At 50.4% G+C, this 27,517-nt stretch overlaps 1 protein-coding gene across 3 annotated transcripts; it reads right to left on the bottom strand.

Annotated features, from left to right (window-relative positions):
- Positions 1-46: 46 nt before the first annotated feature.
- On the bottom strand, positions 47-22,917 carry LOC125955014 (moesin/ezrin/radixin homolog 1). Of its 3 annotated transcripts, none has more exons than XM_049685844.1 (9): positions 22,817-22,917; positions 19,808-20,169; positions 18,215-18,381; positions 7,741-7,920; positions 3,986-4,260; positions 3,592-3,898; positions 2,907-3,479; positions 1,931-2,146; positions 47-1,843 (listed from the first exon to the last, which is right to left on the bottom strand). In XM_049685844.1, the coding sequence occupies exons 3-9, from the start codon at positions 18,224-18,226 to the stop codon at positions 1,679-1,681; spliced, it is 1,728 nt and encodes a 575-aa protein (XP_049541801.1). In that variant the 5' UTR covers positions 18,227-18,381; positions 19,808-20,169; positions 22,817-22,917; the 3' UTR covers positions 47-1,678. The 3 variants fall into 3 exon arrangements, with proteins under 3 accessions (XP_049541801.1, XP_049541793.1, XP_049541785.1); XM_049685836.1 differs by lacking the exon at positions 22,817-22,917 and adding an exon at positions 22,591-22,753; XM_049685828.1 differs by lacking the exons at positions 18,215-18,381; positions 19,808-20,169; positions 22,817-22,917 and adding an exon at positions 9,929-10,335.
- Between the last annotated feature and the right edge of the window lie 4,600 nt (positions 22,918-27,517).

Genomic DNA, 27,517 nt, shown 5'->3' with positions numbered 1-27,517 from the left:
TATTACAATTTTTTACTATTCCTAATAAAACTAACAATAACCAAAATAACGAGGGTAGCGCGATCCAAGCTATAGAAGCTATATTATATACTTACTATCAGTACGAAACATGAGCACTAGAATTGAAATACAATCGTTTTCTTTTATCAGAAGAATGTTGGGTTCATCTGATACAGCGTGTACCTCCCGATAGCAAGTTTTCTTTCAACTGCCCTCTGTCCATTTACAGTAGCGTCCTTTTCCCTCTGTTTTATTATTTTACTAAAGTTCTAGTTTAGTTCCACAATGTGTTGCTTGATTTCATTCACTTAACCCAATCAATTGTTCTCTCTCTTGCTCTCTCTCTCTCTCTCTCTCTCTCTCTCTCTCTCTCTCTTTCTCTCTTCATCCTACTCTTTCTCTTTTGACCTTTCTTTCCTTTCTAATGATTGTTTCGTTTTACCAACATTGCATACGGGGATCTGGCGTTATAATTGTGTGAAGTGTTTGTCCGTTTGCCGAAACCCATCCACTCCCACTATGGATTGCGGCACCGTTTCAAAATCACTTCACGATACCTTCGTTATTTTAGTGCCATTCCCCGTATACTCCTTACACATTGATGACCGTACATCAAAATAACAAACAAAGATAACACCCGTAGCCCACTGAATTCCATCCGAAGTTGACCAGGAATTTACCGGATTGTTTTATAGGTCTATTATCTGATAATTTTTGCTGGACTACCGAGAGACTCAGATAATAATCGAAACACTTCATGCCAGTTCCAAATAAAGACAAAAAATCCAGATAATAAAGAAATAAAAGCGCGTCGGATAAAGGGGTGCCATACAAATGACAAGAATGTTTGCGAGCAAGTGATCGTCTCGTCTCTGGGCGGTTATAGTAGTACATTCCAGGACGAAAAAAAAAAGAATGTGAAACCGCTACACGTTAAGCATGCCATAATTTTCAATTATAAGAAAGGAAAATAATAATAAAAAAGTAACATTTCGACACGTTGCCAACCATGATTCGCTCAATAAATGGAAATGAAAGCCCTCTCCTGTTATCCTATCCTACTTTACTGTGTTATTTCTGCAGTGAATGTGGCTACACCAATATTGTATTTTTATATGATTAACGAACAAAGTTACAAACAAAAAGTGACACTCGAATTAAATGACAAACAGTCTGGAGCGCACGTGTTGTGTGTCGGCTGCTTTTGCCGCTGTTGTCTTCTATTAACTTTGCCTTTTGCTTTCTCGTTTTGCTTCTAGTTACCTGTCTCTTGTAATTCATAGAATATTAACCTACAAAAATATATATATTCATATATATATATATATGTATGTATATATATATAAAGACAGAACGGCGTTGCTTTTGCTTCTGTTAGTTTAGGCATACTTTCTCAACCTTCTCGTCATCTTACACACGTATATAAATCCCGCTCCATTTCCCAGCGTCATTTACTGGGATGCCACTGAGGCGAAGGTCAGTTTATGAAATGATTGGTGTTTTCCACGTATCATCTCAACGGTACCTCCTTTTAAGCACTACACCTCGTCATTCAAAAAACCATGCAGCACTGTGAACCACTTCCATGAGCACGAGGAACAAGAGAGGAAGAAATACACTCTAATGTTCCCGACGATGTTCTCCTAAGCGAATAGTAGGTGTTGGTTGCATAGGCATTTTACATATTCTCGAACTGATCGACGCGGCGCTTGGTGTTGCCCTTGCGGATCTCGCGTAACGTCTTGTACTTGTCCCTGCCTTGACGGACGTTCTCGCGATGGATCTTATCGTTGGGTGTCTCCATTGTATCGTCGCGCGATAGTGCTAAATCTTGCTTTAGTGCCTGCAGAAACCACAAAAAAAGAAGAGAGATGAGCTGAGTGTCGCATGCTAGAGATGACATGATCACCACGAGCAGCCGTTAGTATACCTTAAGCTGATCCTGCAGACGTTCGTTACGCTCGGCAAGCGTGCGTCTCTCTTCTACCGGATCCTTGATGTGCTCGTCCGTGTCGAAATCTTTGGAAAAGTCCTGCGTCCCATTTTCGCCATTGACGAGTTCCTCCTCGTTCTCCTCCTCTTCTTCTTCCACGTGATGGTGCTTCGGTGTGGTGGTGGCCGCCAGCAGTGCTGCTGCCGCCATGTTCTATAATTGTGGTAAATGGAAACAAGCAAAACAAAGCACAGAACGAAGTTGCGGGATGGAATTAGTATCAGTAAATGTGCTCAACTGGGTGACGTTGCGCTTGCTCACAGCCGCAGTTATTTGCTACAATCACGATTTTACCATTGTTGCTGTGCTATCAAATCGTGCATCAGAACTTTTGCAACACGACTGCCGCTTTTCTCCTACGCCATATCCCATACCTTTTACCTTTTAAGCGTGCTGGTTTGATTATTTCAAATATTCACTCATATCACTAACGGATTTAATTTTACTAAGTAAAAAAGCAGAGATGACAATGAAAAGAACTTCACACAAACTTCATGCTGAGATAGAAAATGTTAGCTGTATGTTTGGAATGAATTAGACATATTTTACTGGCGAGCTCCAAAAGATTTATGACGTTAATGCAATATTCGAGCACAGTGGGTCGTGCGTGGCATGCTATTAGAATTGTGAAACAAGAACTAATTTGTCACACATTAGAATCATTAGCAATTTTGAAAAAAAATTATCAGCCAGCCAGAGAGTCTATCAGTCACGACCGTTAATGTTTCACTGCACTCATTGGGTTAGGCTGTGTTTTTCGGCTGCAAACTACCACAAAAAACGCACCACATCAACCTTGTGGATGACGTGCAGAATGTGGCCTTTTGCAGGTCGGTACAGCGAGCAAGTGGAAAGGTAGAAGAAGGGGTGCGTAGGAGAAAAGGAACGCGATACATACACTACCATTAACTACCTGTTTCCGTATCGCCTCCTCGACCTCTTCGTGGAGGCGCTTGGTTTCCGAGTCCTTGATGGACACCTCTTCCTGGATCTTCTGCATCTCGAGCTGCTTCACGCGTATCTCCTCCTCCAGCTTGGCACGCTCGGTGGCCTCCATGTTCTTCGTTTCCTCGAGGCGTTGCATCATCTCGTGCAGCTCGTTCTGTCGCTGCTCGAGCTCCTCCTTGGCCGCCTGCACCAGGTTCAGCTGCTCCTGCAGCCGGCGGATCGTGTCCTGAGCCTCGCTCAGGTTTGCCTGCTTGCGCTCCATCTCCTCCTGCATCGAGCGCAGGCGATCCTCGTACTCCTGCTGTTTCTTCTCGGCGCGCTCACGTGCCGCCAGGGCCAGCTGTAGCTTTTCGCGCTCCTGCTGCTTGGCGTTCTTTTCGTCGCGGGCTTGCGCCTTCATCTGCTGCACGTCGATGGTGTCAGGCTTACGGCGGCGCATGTACAGCTCGTGGTTGCCCATGCACAGAGCCAGGATGCGTTTGTTGATGCGTACGCGCGGTGCGAAGAATACGAAGTCCGGTGCCTTCTTGTCGATTGGCTGTGACGAGAAAGGACATCAGCAAGCAGCAGCGGTCAAGTGTCATTACAGAATTAGACTAAAATAGAGCGCCAAGGCGAAGGCCTAGCGGACGAATGGCATGCTACGGTACCTTGATGATGAATTTGCGATCGTTGAACGAGATGTTGCGGATTTCCGACCACGGGAAGCCAATCTTCGGCGTCAGGCGGTCGTCCTTCTCGTAGATGTTCAGGCCGAGTGCATCGACACCCAGCCAGAGCTCCGTACCCTTCTTGTTGCGAATCTCGAAGTAGTTCACACCGTACATCTCCAGATCTTGGGCGATTTTCAGATACTCCATCATGGCGTCCTCGCGCAGCAGGGCACGGTGCTCCTGCCACCAGGTCGTGATCGAGTTCTCCCACTCTTCCTTCGACATTTTGTGCTGATCGATGACACTGCAGCGACAGAGACAGAGGAGAGGAGAAAGAGAGCGTGATGTGAAAGAGAACAGGCAACTAGGCAACTATAGGCAACCAACTCACCGTTGAGGAAGCAACCGATCCTTGGCTAGGAAGCCGGGCACATGGAGGAGCTTGCTGTAGTCGCCGTGGCGCGCCTGGACGGCGTAGGAGGCGAGCAGTACGGACGTTTCCGGCGGACAGTAGATCTCGTCTGAGAGGATTGCGTTCTTCACCTGCAGGTAGAACAGGCGCAGCGTGATATCCTGGATCAGCTCCTCGGCCACGTCCTCCGGGTAGAATTTGGCACGGAATTTGAACAGTAGCGGGTCCCCTTTTTGCACATCCTGACTCATCACCTGGAAAGAAGCGAGCAGAAGGCGAATTGAGCTTAAACGAATTGCTATATGCGTATGCCTGTGTGTTTCTGTCAATTGATCGATGGAGTCATTCATTGCAGACGTCTCATTTGCTGTCCGGCTCTCGACCATCAACTGTTGTTGCTGAAGTTGCTTTTACAGGGGAGGAAAACACACTATTCAAAACCTATTATATACAAAAAAAAGAAGCAACAAAAATCGAATCGGCTTCCTCGGCATTAGCCATTGGAGCCGTGTAGTTGTTGCCGAGCGGTGCCGAGTATTCGTGGATGGCTTAGGGTAAAGGGCTTTACCCATTTGGAGAACGGTGTTGATCCGGCCTTGCGAAAAGGCAATTGCGAGAGCAGAGAAAGGGGAATTGAGAGAAAAAAAAAAGAATAAGAGATAGTGACTTGGCGAAAACCCAACTCTGACCCACGGGAATAGCATGATTCCAATGCATCTCTAGCAGTGTACAGCAGGTGGCTGGAATGGCGGAAGAATGGGCGGGTGGGTAAAGTAGGTGGATTGCACAGTGAACCGATTGGATTTTTCGCTTTCAAACCTCGCTTCTGGCCTTTTGCACAATACGTAGGATGTGAAGGGGGTGGGGGGGGGGAGAGAGTTGAGGAGCCCCACTGGTTTGTGGTTTGAAATTGATTGATAGAGTGTGACCGCGGAACGGAGAACCGCCCGCCGTTACATATGTGTGTTGCGCGGTGCGCCCGCTGATGACGTGGTATAGACCGGTGCGCACAAAGGCCTCGGAGCAACAGACACACATCACCGGTCTCGCATGATGGTGGTGTGTATGTGTTGGTGTTTTTGGGGACCTCTTCACATCTACCACCCCCTCCCCCCAGGCGCAATGTCCGGTTTATCTTCGATCGATTTTGACTTCACTGTGCCTCGTCTATGTTGGAACTTCCTTTTTTCCAATGCTCCTCTACCACCCCCCGTAAACACTATCGTACTGTGCGTGATGCCCGATTCGGTATGAAGAGGAAAATGAAAAGAAAGCAGAAGGGGGAAAGGGGACCAGAAAGTACTAGTAAGGTAGGGGGAGTTAGCAGTTCAGCTACCAGATCGTCCTCATCTGTGTCGGATTCCTCGGCAAGCGACAGCCCCCGGTTTCCTTCCTTTTGAGCTCCTCCTCCTCCTCCCTCGCCGTCACCACCGTTGCACAAACCGTTCTCGATGCTGCTGCTGCCGCCACCCCCGGCGATACCACCGCTACTGTGGCTGGCGCTCAGCAAACGGTGCTGCTGTTGGCCAATGTTGCGTTTGATGATTTTGCCCAACTTCTTCATATGCTTGCAGATCAGATTCTCCGGCTGGCGTAAAGGTAAAGCCACAGAGAGAGAGAGAAAGATAGAGAGAGAGGCGGAGAATGAGCTAGTGAAAGTAGTTTCAGTGACCCATTCCCAGGGCAAAGAACACGCGAGTCTACGACATTCCATAAGGACATCCTTCTTCAGGCATTACAGTACAGCGCTAAGGAGGGGAGCTCTGTAAAAAGGGCGAATGAGGGGGGATTGGAATCATCTAGCGCTACGCTACGCAACCCAATTACTCAATATACACACACACGCGCGCGCGCGCATACATGTGGAATGCGGAATTCCGAGAATCGAATCGACCTAACGCTACTAACTTGCTGTTCACGCAGCGTACCACCGAACACCTTCTTCTCCTCCACCCCGCCGCCGCCGGTAGTACGTTATCGAATCACCCGGCGTTTGTTGTGTGTGAGTGTATGGTGCTGTTCCTTTCCCTACTACCCCGCGCGCGTTTATCTCGGTGGGCTCTACTGCACAGCAATAGCAGGAACACGTGCTGCCTGCTGCGCAGCTTGCTAGCTAGTCCGCAAAGTCCGCCATGATTGCAGATGACATCATGAGCGTTCGCGCTTCGCGACGGGAAAAGATGAGTGACGCGACGATGGAGTAATGGTGACAACGAGTAGGTGACGAGCTGATAGACGCGCTAGACGAGGGGTGGTTGTGAGCTTTTCTAGCTCACCCTCGCCCTTCCACACACACACACACACACACACACACTACGCGGCAGGTGTGGTTGGTGCTTGCGCAATCGATCGATTTCATCGAGGAAGAATGAGAAAATGGTTCGCTGGTTTGTCCGTTGGCGCGCTGACGCTCGTCGATTGCGGCCCTTCGGCATTCGGATTGAGCAGAAGGGTAGTGAGGTAACAGACAGTCGTCACCATGCTGTCGTCACACTGACTGCTGCCCCCGAAGAAGGATGGACAGGGACATGTAGCAGCAGTGACCAACAGAGCACAGACCTATCCACCATAACAGAAGAAAGGTATGTCCTTGCGGTGGGAAGTGCGGGGAGCATTTTACTACCATCAGTGACGAGATAACATCGGCGACGACCTCGACATTTGAGCCCTGATTTGGTGCTGCTTTGCGCCGCGGCTCGCGGCTCTTCATTTGGCCTCGGATTTTAAGAAAGGGATTACGCACAACAGGTAAGTAGTGCGATCCAGGAAATACGCACAGTGCGCTAGTATCACTGTGGTTGGCGCTGGTTAGGACTTGGCTTTATCAGCACGGTTATTCTACTACTACTACTACTACTACTACTACTAACACCGCGCCATAAACCTGCATATCTCGGCCGGTCTTTTCGGTTGTAGCGCTTCTCCCTGTCTCCGGTCACTGCAGATATCAATAACATCGCTAACCGATGCGGCACGGGTGTGGGGGGAGCCCGCGGTTGCATTTGCTACACGGTCTGTAATTAGATAAGTCAATACTACACACTTAGCATCTACAACCATTCTCACGACGACGACGACGGCACAGGATGATGATTAGCACAGCACGACATCAGTGGACGGTTCTCGTGCAGCGTTCTCATCATTGTTCTCTCTCTCTCTCTCTCTCTCTCTCTCTCTCTCTCTCTCTCTCTCTCTCTCTCTTTCGAAAAATTAGATAAAAATGCTCCAAATCGTCGTGACTGTGCGTTGTTGAGAATATTGTACTCAACCCAGTCTCGGGTTCGCTCCGCACCATTTGCTGCTGTTGCTGCTGCTGCGACTAACTCCATTGTGCATTGTGTCGACCTGTCCCCTCGGGGGGCCCCCCAGCGTTCGTGCTGTATTGGTATAAACGAAACGGGACGAATGACGGGAATTGACGCCCGAACGGCCAATCCTTAGGCATTTTTCGCTACCCAGCTCGATTCTACACGTTCTAGACTAGCAGTCCACAAATCGGGGATGGCGGGAGAGAGAGGGCGAGATGCTAGCGATGCTAGGAGGAGTACAGCACGCCTGACCCCGATAAGCGCGCTCTACTGAGACTAAACAATGCGTGCGTGTTCGAGCACGCTCGAGGACAACGACGACGACAATAACGGCTCCACCGCTAACGCTACTGATGGTGCAGCAGCAGCAGGTGGAATTGTAATATGGTGGGTTGGTCCAACGTTCTTGCGTCGCGCGTCGTTTACCTTTTTGTACAGCTTGATCCACGTGTTGTCCCCCTTGGAGTCTGTGTACTGGAGGCCGAAGAACCAGACCTCGCGCAACCCGATCGTCTTCACGACCTGGTCGAACAGCTGCTTGCCGGTGGTGCCCTGCTGGATCGCGAACTCCAGCTCCGCGTCCATCGTCGTCACCCGGACATTCATCTGGAAGGAGAAAGAACGAAAATAAGAAGAAGACGATTAGTCGAATTATAGGCTCTCTCTCTCTTTTTCTCGTGATTTATACGTGGCATATGTGTTGTGTGTGTGTATGTGTCACATAAAGGGAGTGTACAGGCCCAGAGAGAAGTGGGTGGTCGAGGTATCAGCAATCGAGCCTGGTGTGCTTTGTTGCCTCTCGATTGGTGGTATGCTAGATTAGATTTACCGATGCCGAAAGGGCCAACGAGCATGGCTGGCAAGGCGCAAGACAACGGACAACCGTGCAACAGTCTATTTGGGGCAATTATGTCATCCCATAAATCCCCACCCCACGTCTCGAGTAGCGGGAAGCACGTTTTGGGAATCGTTTGCGCAGCTTGTTTGTTTTATTGTTTTATTTTATTTTTTTTTATTCCGCCAGATGACACTCCTCGATCTCGGTACTTTGATCGGCGTACAGCATTGAATTGGGCTCGCGGTGTATGTGTGTGTGTCCTTCAGATGAATCATAACGCTCGCATTCCGCTGATACCTCTGTTCTCAGTATGCCGCGCACTTGCGATAACAGCATTCTCGATGAGCACACAAACGATTGGCCCGCCATTGGGCGATGACTCAATCAATCGATCGGAATGCATACCCCATTCGAATGGAGAGGGTGGTGATGATGTGTGCCCAAAAACGGAAAGGGGATCGCACCACAAAACGAACAATTACAAGGAACGAGGAAACAATTAGTCGCTAATCTACAGCCCAACAAACGGGGAAACTGTGCGGTATTGAGTCAGTGATGACTCAGCGCTTCGATGCGCTCCTCCGATGGGTGCTGCTATATCACCCAAGTGTCAAAACGTGCCCCAAAGGGCACCGCGAGGTGACCCGAGATAAATCCGCATTCTCGCTGCGCTGCTAAAACTGTCGGTTGCTCATCGCCGCTGCAAAACTCCCTCCTTTGCTCTTTTAAGGCTCCGGTTTTTTTTTCTGATGATGCCACCACCAGAGAGCGTGCCTGACATACGTGCTGCTGCTGCTGCTGCTGCTGGTGAGCAAACACCACCAGCAGCGACCCCTTCCTTCCCTTCCTTCCCACACACGCAAACTTTGTTAGCATCTGGTGGCCTGCTGCCTGGTGACACAATGATTTCATCGGACGCAAGGTCCATCTGGAGTGATTTTTTTTTCTTCATCTTTGCGTTCCTTTTTTTACTTAGAAAGAGATAGAGTGCAGGAAAGAGAGAGTTCGAGTTCGAGAAGGAAAATGTGTATCGCTCATCTGCCTCTGTCTGCACTGCGATCGTTGGTTTTTGCGCAAATATGGCCGCCCTGGACAAGAGACAAACTCAAACATGGCTTATAGGGTATGAGAAGTGAGAAAACATAACCTCACTCTTGTCACGCTTCGGGGGGCATTCAACACACGCGACTATCGCGCCTTTTTTTTTTGCAAAAAAGGACCCACGAATTTTGCAGCCCTTCTGCAAGCTTCTACACACACGCGCGTATACGCGAACACATTTACAGAATCAGACACCGATAGCAGCAGTGTCCCTGGGCAGGGATATGGGAAGCGCTCACCCCGTTTCCCTCCATCTTCCTTGAGCTTACAGAGGGACGAACCGAACCCAAAGACAAAAGGAAAAGTGAAACACTTTCCTCTGTGTGTGTGTTTGGCTGCGTGTTACAAGACGAGTGCTACCAACACACTCCTGGAACGAGGGCTGGACGAATGTTTTTTGCGCCCCTACCCCCCCACCGCGGTCATCGCTATGGTATGCCAGGATCGACCACAACTAGATTGTATGTGTGTGTGTGTGTGTGCAGAAGAAGAAGAATAAACGATCACGATTTTCGAGCCCCAAGCCAAGAAGATCCAGAAGCTGGACAGGGGGAATGGAAGTATACTTATTGCAATCGCTGCAATCGCGACAAGGACGAGGATAGTTCCGGGGATAAAAGCTTCAACGCTGCGTGCGCTCGCGCCACCACCGCCGCCGCCGTCTTCCTTGCTTACCATCTTATTCCTGGACACCATTTTGTATGTCTGTGTCGACAGTGAAGCCGGCCGCCGGCGCGCCTCTACTCCGGTACCTGCTGCTGCTGCTGCTGCTGTGGCTGCGTTATTGGCACTTTTAAGTTATGCACACGCTCTCACACACACACACACACACACGCGCAAGCGCGCGCACAGAGGCTGATTGAAGCACGCGGCACCGGAGGATTACACGAAGGTGGATTGCAAAAACGGATTCCCGTGACTCTGGCTGGCGGCAGAATGGCCGATAACAGCGCGAAAGGGAGAGGAGCGCGTGGTGCCTGCGTAGAACCAGAAGAGCGACGCGCGCGTTTCTGTAGCAAGCAGCGGAAAGGATAAAAAAGCTTGCAACGCTCTTCTTCTCGCGTGCGATGATTGCAGAAGACTGGGCTCGGAGATCGTGTGCGTCGATGATGAGCGCTGCGTCGCGCCGGATGCGGACGAGAGTACGGACGTACTCGCTCTCGCTCTCGCTCGCTCTCTTTGTCTCTCTCTCTCTCTTTCTTCGATGAGGCTCTCGATCGAAAGTGACACTCGGTCGCCGCGCTGTGCGGTGCGCGCACAAGCACATACCAACGCAGTATTGCGCCAAGCGCTCTTCTCCGCATCACAGAGCCCGCCCGCACGATCACCAGTAAAACGGCTGGTGCGGCGGCTCGCATATAGAACCTGCAATAAACGAGAGGCTCTGCTCCGTGTTCCGATGATGATTCGGCCCTGAATGTTCTGTTCGGCCGGCGGTGACGACACAGCAGGTGTCACGAGAGCACCGAGAGACACGAGACACACACAGACACACACACACACACACACACAGTGGTGGTGGTAGTGCTAAACAGGCTGTTGCTGCTGCTGCTGCTGCTGCTGCGCGTGAAGCTCTCGACGGAATGAGCTGTCCGTTAAAACGAGTAATAATAGAACAAGAAGAGATAGGAAGAGGCACAGGCTGTGGTTTTGTGCCTCTCGATGATCGATATGTATATATATGATGGTGTATTTGTCTGCGAGTGCGAGCAGCAATGCTGGTGCCCAATCTCTCAGGTAAAGGCCCAAAAAGCCCCCAAAAAGCGCAGTTTGTCGCGAACGATACGGAAAGAGCAAGAGGAAGAGGAAGAGAGAGAGAAAGCGAGCAAGAGTACGAGATATAGAGATAGAAAGAGAACGAGGTGAGAGGTACGCGAAAACCCTGTCACAAAAAAAAATCCTGAACACGTGAGCAGGGCGAAGGAATGAGACGGAGCGGAGAAGAGGTCGCGGAATCCAGAACCACACCACACCACCGTGCGGCCAGAACCACATTCAACTTGTGTGCTCGTGTGTGCGTGCGAGGCTCACTTGAGTACGGATCTCCGATAGTTCTCCTTCTCTCACTCTCTCTCTCTCTCTCTCTCTCTCTCTCTCTCTTTCCTCTCTTCTTGCTCATCATCATCATCATGACTGGCCTCATCATTGGGTTTTGCATTTTATACACAATACACAACTCAGAACGAAGGGATCTCATTGGTCTCTCATCGGCCGCCGTGAGCTGAAAATCTAAATCGAAAAACCCATTACCACACGACGATGTTACTGAAGATAATCATCATCGTTCAGCGCTTCAGCGCTTCAGCGGTTCATCATTTGATGATGTTCTCTCTCTTGCCTCTACCTGCAATTCTGCATTGCGCTGCGTTGCGTTGCGTTGCGTTGCGCTGCGCTACGCTCTCTCTTTCTCTCTCTCTGAGTGCCACACCACTCGCAAACGAACAACTTCAACGCCAGCAAGCGCTCGGCCAAGCGACGAACCGGCTCGCCTTTCCCTCCCGCTGTGCGTTGGGTTTTGCCTTTTCTTCGGCGTGAAGCGGTGGGGGTGGGGGTGGGGGGTGGGGGGGTTGCATGCATCATTACACCATCACCAGTTGGCATCGAGGGATCGAGAAAAGTGGGAAAGCGAAGAGGTGAAGAGGAGAGTCGAGAGGTAGGGCAAAGGGGGGTGAACTGTTTGTTAAGCGATTGAACTGCTGGTTGGTTGGTTGGTTGGTTGGTTGGTTGGTGTGCTTGAATGCGGTGTTGGGGCTTCGGTTCGATTGTTTAACTCCAAGGAAGCAGTGAAACGCACAAAAGGACAAGCACAAGTTTGTGTGTGTGTGTGTGTGTGTGTGTTCGTGTGCGTATCTATCGATTTCCTTCTTCCCGATCAAAAAACGCTCCATCAAAAGCGCCCAGAAGGAGGGGATGATGGACGGTAAGAAGAAGAAGAAAAGAAAAAAAAGCAAAAAGCAAAAAGCAAAAAAAATCGTTCAACGGAATTGGCGGCGGAATCGATGCCCAATTAACGCCGCGGATCGAGGAGGTTATGTAAACACACACACACTACACACACACACATGCACACTCGTCATTGCCATCACACCACCAGTAATGGGTCCCACGGCACAGGCATGCTGGCTGGCTTGCTGGCAGTAGTAGTAGTGCTACTGGGCGCGACGCGAATCAAGAGACAATCGCGAATGGGTCTCCGGGGGGGGGGGAGGCCCATTTTCGAGATCGGGAATTCAACAACAATGTAAGGCCATTGGCACCGCGTGAATACGCGACATTCCTCCTCCCTCTCCGGCCCACTATCACGTGAACGAACGAACGAACCAACGGCGACGACGACGATCGACCAACCGGCAGAAGAGCAGACACCGCGCTGCGCTGCTGACCATCTCTCTCCCGTCTCCATTGGGTGTCTAGTTTCTTTTTTTTTCTGTGACGAACTGATCCACCTCGCGCAGGCAAGATCAAGCAAATCATCGCTCTCTTTTTCTTCTTCTTCTTCTTCTTTCTCTGCTGTTGCTGTTGCTGTTGCTGTTGCTGTTGCTGGTGGTTAGATAAGCGAAGATCGAGCCATATTCTCTCTCTCTGGCCCGAAAAAGGGGCCTTTACGTCATCCCATCGCGCACCATCATCGTCGCCAAGTGTTCGCCACACGCAGCACAACACACACACGCACGGATAGACGAGTGCACGTGGCTAAACGGCAGCAAAACGCAAATTGCTTATAGCACAGGGCGGGCGGCAGCAGCAGCAGCAGCAGCAACAGCCAGAGAGCTCAGATCAGCTCCAGATGAGCTGCCCCCTCGCGCGCGCGCATGTGTCATTAGCTTATGGAGATTGAGAAGAAGGGTGGGGAGGGGTGCGCGGGGGTTTAATACTCAAATGACCCTCTCCTCCTCCTCTGCGGTCATGATGTGTCAGGTGATGTGTGATAATAGCTGACGTGTCTGTTTGACTGTCTGTCTGTCTGTCTGCCTGTATGTATGTATGTCTGTATGTATGTGTGTGTGTGTGTGCGCTCATCGTCATCCCGCCGAATGATGACGAATGACGTCATGTTGATGATGATGGTGAGGATGTTCGAGGGGCACAAGATGCGCGCGATGATCACATGGCGGCAGACGACGTCGTTTGCCAATCATCATCATCATCAACATCAACTCCGGACACCGGTTGTTGCTAGCAGCCAGCTCCAGCGAACCGGTGAACGATCTGACGACGATGACGACGACGACGTGCTTGGAGGAACATTTTGGATCCCCGTGGAGAGCCCCGTCGTCGTCGTCGTATGTCACGATCAGCAGGAGAGAGGAGGTCGTGGTGGTAGTAGCGCAGGCCCGCTAATGAGCCAGTCAGGGCCGAGGCCTTCTCTCCATCCCCCCTCTCCCTCCCCATCATCCCCGCAGCCGCTCGGCTCAGCTTTGCCCTTAACACAAAAGCACGGAACACACTAAATGTAGATAACAAAAAAAAAAAAACACACACACAACACGCCAACTTGGGCCATTGCAATAGACCCCCGGCCCCTTGCTGTTGCTGACCCATAATAGCCCCCGCTCCCCCCTTTCAGCAACCCCTTTTATACTCCCTCAGAAGAGGTTACTTTGTGCGTGTGTGTGTATTTAGCCCCATTTTTTTTGTTAAGCTCTTCTCTTGTTAAATATGTTCCTACAGTTTCTCTCTCTCTTTCTCTCTATTTCTTTCTCCCTTTCGCTCTCATATCTCACATCTCGCTTTGTAGGTTTGCAAAAAAAAAAAAATAAAAAAATACAAATAAACAAACAAAAAAAAAACAAAAATTTAGTAGCTGAAAAATGTGACTCCTTTTAACAAAACACCCTCCGAAAACTCCGAAACAGAGCCTACCCGGGGAGGGAGTGTGACCTACGGAGGGAGGGGTGGAGGTGTGTGTACCGTGCACAAAAGCCATTGAGAGTGGCACGTGCGCTGGAAGCATAAACGAATTGTTACGAACGAAGGCGAGCCCAGCGGGGGGGCGAGCGGGAGGAGGAAGGTCTCGGAATGCTCATCACCTCACCACCACGGGCAGGACGGGGGTTGTGAAGGAGGGAGGGCAGTTTGACATTTTTCCTTGGACTCAATGCAATGCAATGTGCGCGCGGGCGCGCGTGCAGCATGCGTGTTGAGCTTTTGCCAGCAGCTCTTCTCTACACACTCAACTCCCAGGCTCCTCAACTTCTCCCCCTCCCCTCGCCCATTCATCCCAGGGTGCATGCAGAGTGCATCATTAGACGCTTATGCAGCAGCAGCGTGCAGCTTAACGCGCTATTTGATTGTTGCTGTTGCTGCTGCTGCTGCTGCTGCTGTTCTTAAACCGTATTTGGTTAGACTCGGCGTCGATTGGTCACGCCACTACCCCCTGCCGTCCCCAACACCGCGTCTCTACCTTCACGGACACCCGTGCTATCCCACTACGTGCACGCCTCACACACACACACACGCGCACACGCACACTGATGCATCGTAATTAATGCCGATCTTCTATGCATCATCATCTTGCACCCCTTAACTGGGGAGGTGTCAGAGGTCACGCACCCAATGCACTTCGAGCGAGCGAGCGAGCGGTCCATTTTTGGTATAAGGGATAAGGGATGGCCGCCGATGATCGGTCCTATGACAGGGGTGGAAATAGAATCCTCCATCCCCAACCCCATCCCTTCCCTCTCCGTGGAATGTGTCCGCTTGTTGGAGAGCTGCCAGGAACGAGGGCAATTCGAGACACTTCGCTCCATCCACCCAACCCACTCACTCTTCCCTCAGTCGATGAAGGAGAGAAAAATGGAGTCGCCAAGGGGTTGGGGTGGTGGGGGGTAGTTACTCGATGTTAGCTGATAACGGTTGCGGTGCGGCGCACACTCCAAGGTGGTGGCGGTACCGCCGGATGAACAATGTTGCCTCCCTGCGCTGCCCGCCGCCGCCGCCACCGCCACCGTCGTCGTCGTCGTCTTCGTCGCAACATCTTGAGCAAACTTCCCAAAAGATATGGCACATACCAGCGATAAGATATCAAAAAGGCGGCGTCAACATCCAGGTGGATGGTCCCCGGACCGTCCGGGCGACAACATGGACGACAACTTCCAATGAACTTACGTGCGTGCGTGTGCCCCCCACCCCCCATTTTCCTCCTAAAGTTCGTTCCCTCTGAGGGGGGTGAGCAGCGCGAAAGAAAGAGAGCGCGAGAGGGCAAAAGAGAGAGAGAGAGAGAGAGAGAAAAAAAAATAGAGGAGAGCATATCAAGCAAACGCCTTTCCGGAACCGCAGATGCGTGAACGGGAAGGTGGAAGGGAGGAGAAGGGGTGCTTCTATTTGGGAAGGAAATTAAAACCCACATGTTCCTCCTTCCTCCAGACACGGGGCCGGAAGGAAATGGAACGAATGAAGGGATGAAGAAGGGAAGGTGGGGGTGGTGGTTTGGTACCAGAATTTTATTTACTCCCGTTACCACCACCACCTGCTCTCTTTCTCTCACACTCTCTGGTAGGAACATCAGAAAATGGAATGGCGTTCGGCTATTAGCACCGCAGCACCGGTGCCATGTTCGGTTCGCGTGTTCTAAGCCTTATCACACTGTCACTGTCAGTGCCCTCCCTCCCTCCCTCTCGCTAGTGGCCGATGCTATCGTGGCTGACACACGTTTGTCGTGCGGCGCCGCCAGTCCGTCCATACTCGTCCTTCTCCTCACCAAACGCCAGAGCAAGCTGTCTAAAATGAGATTGAAGTTAGGTTGGTATCGGTCGGCCAAGCTGCACGGTTACACAGCCAGAACAGCCTTTGACCGAAGCTGCGTTCCTGGTGCAGCTGAAAATTCTAAAACGAACTGTCAAAATTGCTCCAAATTGACCAAATAATAGGTATGACTAATAAGAGGTCAATAGGTTATTATTATTAATCTTTCAGTATGAGATGTTCTATCATTCTTATATGAGCTAATTTATTTCTTTTCTAACCTGCTGTGATAGTGTAATTTTGGGTAGCAGAGAATTATTCATTTTAAAGTGGATCAAAAGCTCTATCAGGTCACAGCAGCAGCAACAAAAAAAAAGTTGCTATCGTGGCACCTTGCACCCTTGTACCTTGCTGTCGGTAATCGCACCGCACTCTCTTCCAGCTTTGAGCCGAAATCTTTGGTTTTCCAAGGCAAACCAACCGGGCACTAGCACCAGTGCGATGATGATCAAATGGGTCCCAAAATCACCGAACTAGCAGCGCAGCAGCAGCAGCATCATCATCATCATCAGCAGAGGCACGGTGGGGAGAGGGGGGGGGGTTGCGCGCACTTCGGCTTGCGTAAGCAAGATATTCCTGGTCTTTTGCGCAAACAGCACGCAGCAGCCCCACAATTGTGCGGTGCGCTCCCCTCCCCACTGGACACACTATGATATCATCGGTGGGAGGGGTGGGGATGGCGCATCGGATTAGATGGTGACTCCAACGGCAACATCAGCATCATCGCCGCACGTCGCACGTCGTCGCACGTCGTCATTGCAGCCTGCTGTGACTTGATCAAATACGGGTGTGCGCGCACAAACAAACACACACCCACACACCCTTGAAACTGCATCTGGCTGACGCTGCCGTTCTGGGCGCGCTGGGCGAGCTCACTGTGTTTGGGTGGTGGTGGTGGGGTTTATTCTTTTCCAATTTCCAAACCCTGCGCTGCGCTGAAGGTGCGCGGAGGAGGAGCGTTTGGCGACGTTTATTTATTGTAGCCGCTCCAAGGCCGCTCAAGGGAGGCAGGGAGGGGGGTTACAGTTGTTTGGAAGTGCAGCCAGCAAGGCCTAGGCGCACACACAAACGCGCACGTTCGTATTGTACCCCTCCTCTCCCCCCCCCCCCCCCCTGGTCCGTGTGCCCCGAAAATAACGTGGCACAAACAGCATTACTGCGCTGCCGGCCTCGGCCTCTGGCGCGCGCGCGCGTGCTGCCACAGATTGCGCGTTTGCGGTCGCGGCCCCCGGGTTTTTAGTTCCCAAATGCTTGGCACTGACAGCATGAGATCATACCGCCGTACGTCAGCAAAATGGCCAAATTATGTAGATATAGTTCGTTGATTGTTTTTGCTGTGTTTTGTGAGCGAGCGAGCGAGCGAGCGAGGGGCCGGCAAACAGGGTTTGGAAGGCCGGTGGGTGGGATGGAGGCCCTGTTTCATTCGCAAATCATTTCGGAGTCACACGAAAGCGAATTGAAATAGGTTCAGGCGTTTACTCTAGGGCAGCAAAACTGTACTCGTTTATACTCTAGGGCACAATTATTTCTAGAGGCAAAATCCGTCATCCGCCGGTCAGCGCAACAGCAGCGCAGTCGGGTGCAAACGATTGATGACAAGGATCAACAGCACTCCTGCTGCTATACTAGCGAGCACAGCAAGATGCATTTGAGGATTTACCGCTCCAGATTCCAAATTTCCAAATGCTTCCAGGAAGCTACAATTTCAAGCCTTTTGGAAACGACTGCAACGACTGCGACATTGTAACGCAGCCGCTGGCATAAAGCCAAGCGATGACATTGGCCAAGTCTACTCCAAGGAGCTGGGGGAACGTTTTCCAAAAACCACAACCAAAAACCCAAAAGCCGTTCCTTCCAAGATCAATGAAAGTAAAAAAAAAGATGTGCGTTGCGGTGTACCCTAAAACAAAAAACAAAAGGCCATGACAATGGTGACCATGGGCTAAAGACTGGCGCCTTACAGCTGGCCCATATGATACCAGACGTGCCGATGGTACGACTATCGAGCCTTGCTCGAATGGAATCATAAAGTGTTGGTGATCATAGGCGGCAGGTCTCTAGTTTCTTCTTTCCCCTCTGAGCCGAACCGAGTCGAGATTTGGTAACGTAGATCGTCGCTTAATGCGACACTGAATTTGTGTATGTGTGTGTATGTGTGTGTGTATTGGAAAGAAAGAGAAAGTAAGTAACAAGTGGCGCAATGGCGGGCTCACTTACCGATTTCGGCATTTTGATCTTGGTTGATTGTAGGCTACGGAGTTGTTTAAAATTGTCGATGGCGACGCTCGATGCTACGACGGGTAGGCGACAACACTACGACAGAACGGCACAGAACGGTGACGTGCTGAGTTTCTTCGGTTTGCGGTTCGTGCGGGCTTTTGCTCCTGAAATAGCGCGAGATCAGCGGAAGGAGGAAAAAAAACATAGGGGGAGACATTAGTGAATCATGCAAAAACAGACACACATAAGAAGATTGCTTTTAGTTTGGTGCCGTTTTTAGCGGAGTCCGTCAATACTGTAAGGGGGGGATTTGCTGCTTATCGTCAGCAGCACTCGCCGCTACCACCGGAAGCGTACCATCTCCTCATCCTCATCCTCCTCCCACCGTTAACCCATCAACGCAGCAGCATCTCTTTCTAGGTTTCGAACCTAGGTTGCGTTATTCATTGTGCAAATGATGATGATGTGTTTTTTTCTTCTTAAATAATGATGACGACGAGTACTGCTGCTGCTCGTGCGTGTGTTCGTACAAAAAAAACAAGCCGAATTCGCTTTTTTTCGGGACTAGCGATCGCGAACAAGGATGGGGAAGGCCGCGAGGGAGAGAGAGAGAGCGCGAGAAAGAAAGGGGGAGACGTTTGAGCGATGATTCAGGCGGAGGATGGTTGTATGTGGTGTGTCCATGACACATGTTGCTCCGTTGTCTCCGTATACACGCGCGTGAGGGTGAGAGAGGGTGGGTAGTTTGGTGGGAGGCGGTACGTCGCGACGAGCACATGACACAGGGTGGCCCCGGGGGCCCATGTTGCTGGCCGATAGATAGAGAGGCGTCCACTGCGGCAGCTTCACGCTCAAGTAGTGATATGCACACGAGCGATTCTCAACCAGAAATGCGTGTGCGTGTGTGTGTGTGTGTGTGTGTCGACGACGACGCACCGACAGATGATCTTGCACCATGCGCGAATAGCGTGTGCCAATTGGCGTAGTGCACGATTCACGATTTTTGATGGCCACCGCCGGAGCAGGAAGGCCGCGTAGTTGGTGAAGGAAGAGGCCACCAACCAGTAGTGACGCTTATCAGTAGCAGACGAGGCCAGGGAGGGGGCGCGCGCGAACTTCTCGCATCTCGTCTTCGCCATCGCTTCATTGTTGTGCATTCGTCGTCGTCCTTGTCCTCGTCGTCGACTTGCACAGCGTAAGGAGGACAGTGGTGTGGAACTAAGAAAGTGTACCAAGCGCGCCTTCGTATAGCGTTTGATGAGAATGTTGATCGGTGATCGGCTTGAGTTGGGTTGATCGTTGATATCGCGCGTTCCGGCACTCGGAACGCGCTTCGCTCACTCATTTCATTGATTGCTGATAAGGAGGCGGCAGGAGGATACCCTTCTTCCTCTCTCTCTCTCTCTCTCTCTCTCTCTCTCTCAGGCTCTCTCTCTTTCTCTCTCCCTCTCTCTCTCACAGGCTCTCGCTCTTTTGGCTTCTGGCGCTTCTGGTGGACAACGAAGATCATTGTTCCGCTATTCCCCCCTTTTTCGGTCCCTACACTTTAACCTAGAACCTAAAAAAAACAAAAAAAAAAACAAAACTCACCCCGTGATCGCGAAGAAGAAAGGCCTAAGGGGATGGTGGTGGGTGAGAGGGTTGCTTGCGGACCGGTGGATGATAGTAGCGGGCGGCGCGCTTGAGTTAGGCCGGTCAATCGTTAGCCGCGCGTTTGTTGCTGCTGCTGCTGCTACTTGGATCCAATTCCTCTTTACTTTACACACACACACAAACACCTACACATACACACACGCGTACACTGTGCGACGGAAGCACACTGCGTCACGCGAGCACACACTGTTCCGCGCGCGCACTCGGAAAACGGAAATGCGTATAGGAGCACCGTGCACTGGCGATTGAACTCTTTCGCTCGCTCGTTCTCTCTCCCTCTCTCTTTCTGTTTCTCTGCACTGGTCACGGGAGAAGAAACAAACGTAGAGCAATGGATTAGGGGGGGTGGGGTGGAAGGTTAGGAAGTATGAAGCCAACCTCGGCTCGGGTTCTCTTCTTTGTTTTGTGCTGCAGAGCTTTAAGCGAGTGGGACATGTGGGGCTATCGTGTGTGGGGAAGAAGAGAAGGGGGAAGAAGGGCCGTCAGCTGAGGGAAAACATTCACCGCAACAAGGACATTCCGAGTCCGTGGTTCGTGTAGGCCACCCTAGAAGGCCTACCGCCGCCTAGACTCCTAGGGACCGGTGATGAAAGTACCTCCCGTTCTTCTTCTTTTCTGGGCTCAAGGTCGGCTTGATGGATGGGCTCTAGTCTCCACACGGGGGATGGCCACTCCGCACAGTAGACGTTGGAAACAATAGCTGTTTTTCGTTTGTACTAAAGTGAGTGTGGACCTTTTTAGTACATCCCGGCGAACGGGAGGATTTTTTTTTCGAGTAAAATAGACACGTGTCAGTATGGCGTTGACACAAACACACACATACACACACACACGAATGCGTCATGTAGACAAAAGAAGAAGGGGCAGAAGGTGGAGTTGTAAAAGGTGAAAAGCGATCGATCGATCGCGGATTGTGGGCTGCGCTAGGGTGCGTGTGTGTTTGAGTGTGTGTGAGTACACTGCTTGCGTTGTATGCTTTGACCATGTACGTGTGCCTGCATATCCTGTGTGACGTTCGCGAGAGAATGCAAAAAAAAAAAACAGCGCAAGGATAGCGATCGAGGTTTTGGTTTTTTTTGTACTAAATTTCACAAACACAGTGAAGTACAACCTAGCCCTGTAGTGGGAGGACTCCTATACCCCACTAAACTCGCTCGCTTGGCTCCCGTAGCCCCCCGGGTTCGAAAGCTGAGACGGGCTTCTTCTAACCGGCATCAAAATCAACAACTAATTCGTCGACCAGCGAAGAGATCGATGCCAACAGGACCATTCGGTCCCGTGTGTGTGTGTGTGTGTGTCTGGCTGACCAGATCGGGCATGTTCCACACACCAGGAGTGTATTATTGCAATGCTACCAAGGAGGGAATACCGTCGTCGTCGTCACCGACCGATACACCCAATCGAAGGCACCCATACGTGGCCCATGGAAAGCCACCTTCCCCATACCCCCTACCCGCACCATTACGTGTAGCCACTGCTGTTGCTGCTGCTGTTGGGCAGTGGAAATACTTTGTGCGGATCCGGTTTCCACGGTACACGACCACCGCCGCCACATCACACACCCGCCATTGGTTTGCTTGTTTGTTGCAGCACGAAACATGAGAATGCGGCCCGGTGTAACCGTGTGTGTGTGTGTGTGTGTGTGTAGGAGTGTGTGCGTGTGTATGTGCGTTTGTAAGAGACAGCTGTAGCCTGTAGAGAGCCTTAGACAAGATAGGCCGAGCAAAAGAGATGCAAACACTCGTAGACAAGGAGAGAGAGAAAGATTTAGTAAAAGAGAGATAGACACAACAGAGGAAGAGAGAAAGGGAGAGCAGTTTCTTGATTTCACGAGTAACGACCAAGGAGACGGGGCGCGTAAAGGGGAAGGGGCCACCAGCGCGACGACGACAAGCGACAGGCCGTTGCGGAAGGGCGTGGAACGGGGTGTAAGGGAACGCGTAACCGCCGATACCGCGAAATACCGTGAGTGGAATGGAATGGAAAACCCGTGCACACCACCACCACCACCAGCACACTAGTATGTGTCGGTGCGGAGGACTGGCTCACACATATGCCATTCTACATACACAAATGCACACACACACACGCGCTCGCGAGTCCAGCGCGGTTCGACGTGGTGGTTTCAGCGACGCCATGCACACAACCGCACAACCCGTTCGAGCTGGAGCTGCGTCGTCACCACGAATGGTCACGACGACGGCAGCGACGGCGACCGTCGCTACTCCTTCCACCCTTCCCCGGCAGCCTGACAAACTGGGATGAGATTGCTGGGTTGTGTCTGGCACTGCGGCTGGCTGATGATGGTGGTGTTCTAAGAGCACACAGTTTACCAACCGATGTAATGAGTCTGCACGCGAATCCCGGGACAACACCGAGAAGGGACCTTGCTTTCTACCACCACTAATCCCCACCAGACCAAAACTCCAACTCGGTAGGACTGGCACTAAAAAAAAAAAAAACAAAGCAAACTTTGACGACGCGGCGTTGAATTCGTGAAAGTTAGTTGCTAGCTACGGATGCGGATGGAACGGAGGGTAGAAGGGAAAGATAGATAGAGAGTGAGACAGAGAGAGAGAGAGGGGAGAAGGAAGAACACAATGATTCACACACATAACACACAACACAACGGACAGAAGATGACCAACGGGCGATGATATGATAGCGGGCCAAAAAGGTGGTAAAAGGCCACGGGAACAGAAGAACAAACGCTACAACACCTTCCACACCAAATTAGAGACGAAATTCCAATACGCTGCTCACACACGTACGCACACACACCACTACTAGCGAGTTAATTAGCACCGCCGCTTGACTGCACTGCCGCTACTGATGTTGCTGTTGCTGGCGCTGCTGCTGCTGCTGCTGGCGCTGCTGTTGCTGCTGCTGCTGCTGCTGCTGCTGAGAGCACAAAAATCAGAAACAAAAAAAAAACAAAAATCATACGATTGTTCAGCGACGAGCGACACACTCTCTCTCTCTCTCTCTCTCTTTCTCTGTGTACTAATGCCACATCTACGTAGCCACGAACCTCACCTCACAAACTGTGAAGTGCAAATGAAGAGGAAAAGTAAAGCGGTCGAACGGCACACACACCGGGCGGGCGAGAAAAGAAGAAAAGCCGCACAGCCGGCAAGGGAGTTGGCAAGGGTGAGAGAGAGAGAGAAAGATAGATAGAGAGAGAGATGGTGCGTGCGGGCGAACACGACCATTTGGACCCGCTTTGGAGACGGATTGGCTCGGAGTTACCGCTGACCGAAGCCGGAATGGTGGCTGGAATAGGTACGCGAGCGAAAATCAAACACAAACAGTGTGTGAGAGAGTGAGAACGTGCACTCGCTTGCTTGCTTCTTTCTTCCTCTCTCTCTCTCTCTCTTGCTTCTCTGGCTACGAACACTTCAGGAGAGCGGCCTCGGTCGCCGCATGACACCTGGTGCCGGTGACGGTGCCGGAGGATTACAAAGGGTGACAAACTGAAGTGGAGGAGCATGAAAAGCGGATGCGTTCGATCAGTTCAAACAACCGTTGTTGTGCTGCAGTAGAGCTCATGCACCGGACATTTTGAAAAGCCCCAAAAACCGGGCAGACCGGAAATGTCGGACATTTTGCGTGTTTTGTTACGTCAGGTCAGGTCACGGGGGATGCGAACAGGATGCGAACTGCAGCCGGTGGTTTAACATTTAAAATACATTTATTCATATTTAATTTTCTGGTTTTTTTTTGTTTTATCGTTACAATGTTATTCAATTTTCTAATCCAGCTTCGCTCCGCCATTCTTATCACTGCATCGCATTCACAATGAATACTCGGCCCGATTCCTTTTCCTCCTCGATCTTCCAGCTTGCTTGCTCTCAATCGTGCCAACCTTCTAGTATAGCCGGTAATAGTGCAGTTCTTGGCCACACATACCAACACACACACACACACACGCACACGCACACTCTGTTCTAGTGTTTCATTTTTTTCATTTTTTTTTATTGAATTTGTGTGTGTGTGTGTTTGTGTTGTATGTTTGGCGTTCACCTGATCGCCCAATCGTTCGGACTGACACCTGACTGCGCCATTGTTGCCACCCCTTTGCCCAGTCGATCCCAGATTTGGGGGTTTTCTTTTTTTTGTAATTGCTGTGCTGCTACTGTGGGCACTGCTGTCACCCAATCAGGTTTCGTATGACTTTTGTTTGTGTTGTTTATGCCCTCATCATCCTTGCTACTTCCTGCTGCTCTCTGCTTCGCTTTCAGCCTAAGCATATCCCCGTTCGGAAGAGTTAGTCAGAATAAAAACGACTTTGGGTTGTTTTCCCTTTTCCTTTTCTCCAGATCCCCTTCCCACCCTTCAACTACTTCTAAACGATCTCAATACAGTCCTTTCCCGGGTCCCTGTCTACCATCGACTCTCTGCCACGATATGCACCAACTTATGCAGCCCGCCTCAACGCAGAACGCCGGCCTGGCCATATCCTTTCACACACAATCACACACCTTGGCAATAAGACATTCTATGCATTCTAGAGGCCCCCCCCCTCTCTACCACCTGTTTTTTCCCCTATCCCCTCTCTCACACCGCACCAACGCCCTGTCCTTCAATCGCGCATTCTTTACATTGCTTTACATTGCCCATCATGCAGAAAACACTCGCTGGTTGAGGTTATGGGCCCAACGGCAGCCAAGTGTCCTCCTGTCACTTTGCCTAGTCTTTGAATTGCCTCCCCCTCCCAGGGGATTCCTCTTTTGTATTTTTTTTCGTGTTTATCCAAAATGCAAAAACCATTTACGTTTTATTTTGTAGTAGTCTCTTTTAAAAATATAAATATCATCTGTATCATCCGCTGTAGGCGAGTTAGACCTGCGCCTGGCTGCCCAATTTTTTGTGTTGACCTTGCCTCCATTTTGTTCCACTTAGTCCTTATAGTTTTTCCTCTCTGTTTGTTGTTTGCTTTTTTTTGTTTCACTTCGTGTTTTTGGTTTTTGAATCGCAATTGCAATGATTTGGCGTATTTGGAGCGCAGTTTGCTAGTCCGTTTTGTTGGAGTCCTGGGGGCTGGTCCAAGACGGATACGGATGATAAGATATAACTCGTGTCACGTCTCGTGCGCTTTCGTGACGTCGCGGGAGCAGCAGCAGCAGCAGCAGCAGCAGCAGATGGGAAGCCGAAATGCAGGGGCACGGATCGACGCAGGCAACTCCTGCCAGGCTTCTCCCTCTGCTACTGCAAGAAGTAGTAGCAATACTATGTGTGTTTGCGTTGCTCCTGCCGCTGCTTCTTACGATCGTCCTCTCACTCTGTCTGTCCTTTCGCACTTTCTCTCTTCCTCTCTCACACTTTTCAGCTTCTTTCACTCAGAAATTTGACGAATTTGAAGGAACCGTGAGGACGATTCTACAACTCTAGACGTACGTATCGCTTACGAACCCTTACGCACTGCACGCCAAGCTGTTGTTTCTGCTTTCGGATTCGTTGCGCTTCCCAATCCCAGACCAACCTCTTCCCATTTTCTGACTGGCAGACAAAGCTTACCGTGCGGAGCATGAGCCGCAACGCACCAGCAAGAGAGGTCAGAGGGGTGGAAAAGGGAGCAGCGGTTCGCGGTTTTCAAACCAAAATTAGATTGATCGTAGGACTCCTCTTTCTCCACCTCCTCCTCCTCGTACTCTTTCGCTCCCCCATTGGCATCCATTCGCAACAAATCTAGATACTTGGCCGTCTATCTTTTCCTCGTGTTTTGTAGTGGTTGTTGTTGCTATTGCTGCTCTCGTTGCTGTTGTTTTTGTTGTTCTACTTCTTCTTCTTCTTCTTCTTCTTCTTCTTCTTCTTCTTCTTCTGCCTCTTCCATTGTGTTTCCTTTTGTTTTGGTTATGTTGCACTAAAACGCGCATTTTGCGTAATGCGGATTGAATAAAAACCACGAACTAGAGAGTGCGATCCACCCTTTTAACTAACATCGCTGTTATTTGCCCCCTCTTGCTGACCCTCCAGCTATCAATTCCCAGGCCGCCATGTTGGTTGGTGGCCGTTGCCGTTGCCGCTCCAAACTGATTTGGTTTTATTTCTGTTCTTCCCCTTTACAATTGGGAATATAAATAGGTGCGTCAGAAACAACACGGCATCAAGTCCATCTTTATAGGTAGGAAAATCAAAAAAATATATATATGTGTGTATTGTATACATACATATATGATATGAACAAACATATTATATATGTACAGATATGTATCAATATATGTATATATATAATAGGTATTTTCATATTCACACATATATATGCCATTTGCGTGTATGTGTGCCGGTGATGTATAGGTCTTGATTTGTATTCCCTTGTGGGTAGCATTCCTTTCGTCATTTTTTTTTTGTTTGTTTAATCTTTGATCAATCTTTTTAATATTGATAAGACTTACAGAGTTACAAAAGAAAGGAAAATTAAGGAGCGTTGCGGGTTCCACTAGCATAGCGGAATTCCGTCCGTTCGTTACTTTTAGTACACCGTCTTAGTAGTAATTACTCGCTGAAAATGGCGTTCGTCGCCTCGTCACCGGTAGAGCCCGACCGTCGACGGGCGTCCGGCCATTTGGTCAGCATTTGGTTGAGCAGCTTTAATGCCGGGTTAGGGCAGGGCTTGGTGCTGGTTTCTTCGCCAGCTCCCTTAGGTTACCAGTTAATGTGTGTTTGCTTCTTACTTACTAACATTTGTCCACCATTTCAGACCACAGCCAGACCACATGCTACAAGTTTGTACCACGCCACCTCACATTTCCCCTTGATCATCTCATCATCATCATCATCATAATCATCTTCATCATCATCTTCTTCTTCTTCTTCTTCTGCTTCTTCTTATTCATTATCATATTCATCTACTACTACTACTTCTTTTTCTTATCTTCCTTCTCCTTCGTCTTTCAAACTTAACAGTAGTCCGAGTTCAGATCTGATCTGCTCGGAGCGGATGAAACAATGAAGAAGAGGTGCTTGCCTGCAGAAACTGCTCTCAGGATATTACGGATGCACCCACCCCTACCTACCTCACTCCGTCCTTCCTTCTACTTCTTCGCCGATCGTTCCTGGCCGCTCCGCCATCTAGTTCCGCCAACTGCGTACGGCATTCGCTTGAGCACCGAATGTCGTACGCCAGGGACTCGTTCGCTCGCGGCTAAATAGGTTTGTGTGTATGTGTGTATCTGGTGCAACTTGAGGCTGTCATTTGTCACTGCTCATGAAGGTGCTGGCTGACAAGAAAACAAGTTCCAGAGGAAGGGAAGCTGATTGAAGATGAACCCGAGGGTACAGACGAATATCCAAGGCACCGCCTCCAGCTCCGGTCACACAATACACTGTATTATGATGCCATATTGGCACGGAGAAGCACTCTGCTACCTCTCCGGAACTTGGAGCAAGCCACCATTGTCACCACGTGTTTGTATGAGTGTGTGTGTGTGTGTGTGTCTGTGTGCGCGCGCGCGAGTGTCCACGTTCGCTGAAGTGCATACAAGTGCGCAAAGCGGTGAGCCTTTGCCGCTTGCCCCAGTTGGCACTTCGAGCCCGCTTCGCCTCGGCCCCAAAAATCCCTTCGGCGTTCATCTTCGCTTCCGATCCAACCGACATCTCTACTCCTCCAATGCTTCACTGCACAGGTTGTGTATTGTATTCGTAACC

Source organism: Anopheles darlingi, chromosome X (genome assembly GCF_943734745.1).
Source record: "Anopheles darlingi chromosome X, idAnoDarlMG_H_01, whole genome shotgun sequence".
Lineage (NCBI taxonomy): Eukaryota > Metazoa > Arthropoda > Insecta > Diptera > Culicidae > Anopheles > Anopheles darlingi.
The sequence above is the reverse complement of the archived record's forward strand: the minus strand, read 5'-3'. Positions and strand labels throughout refer to the sequence as shown.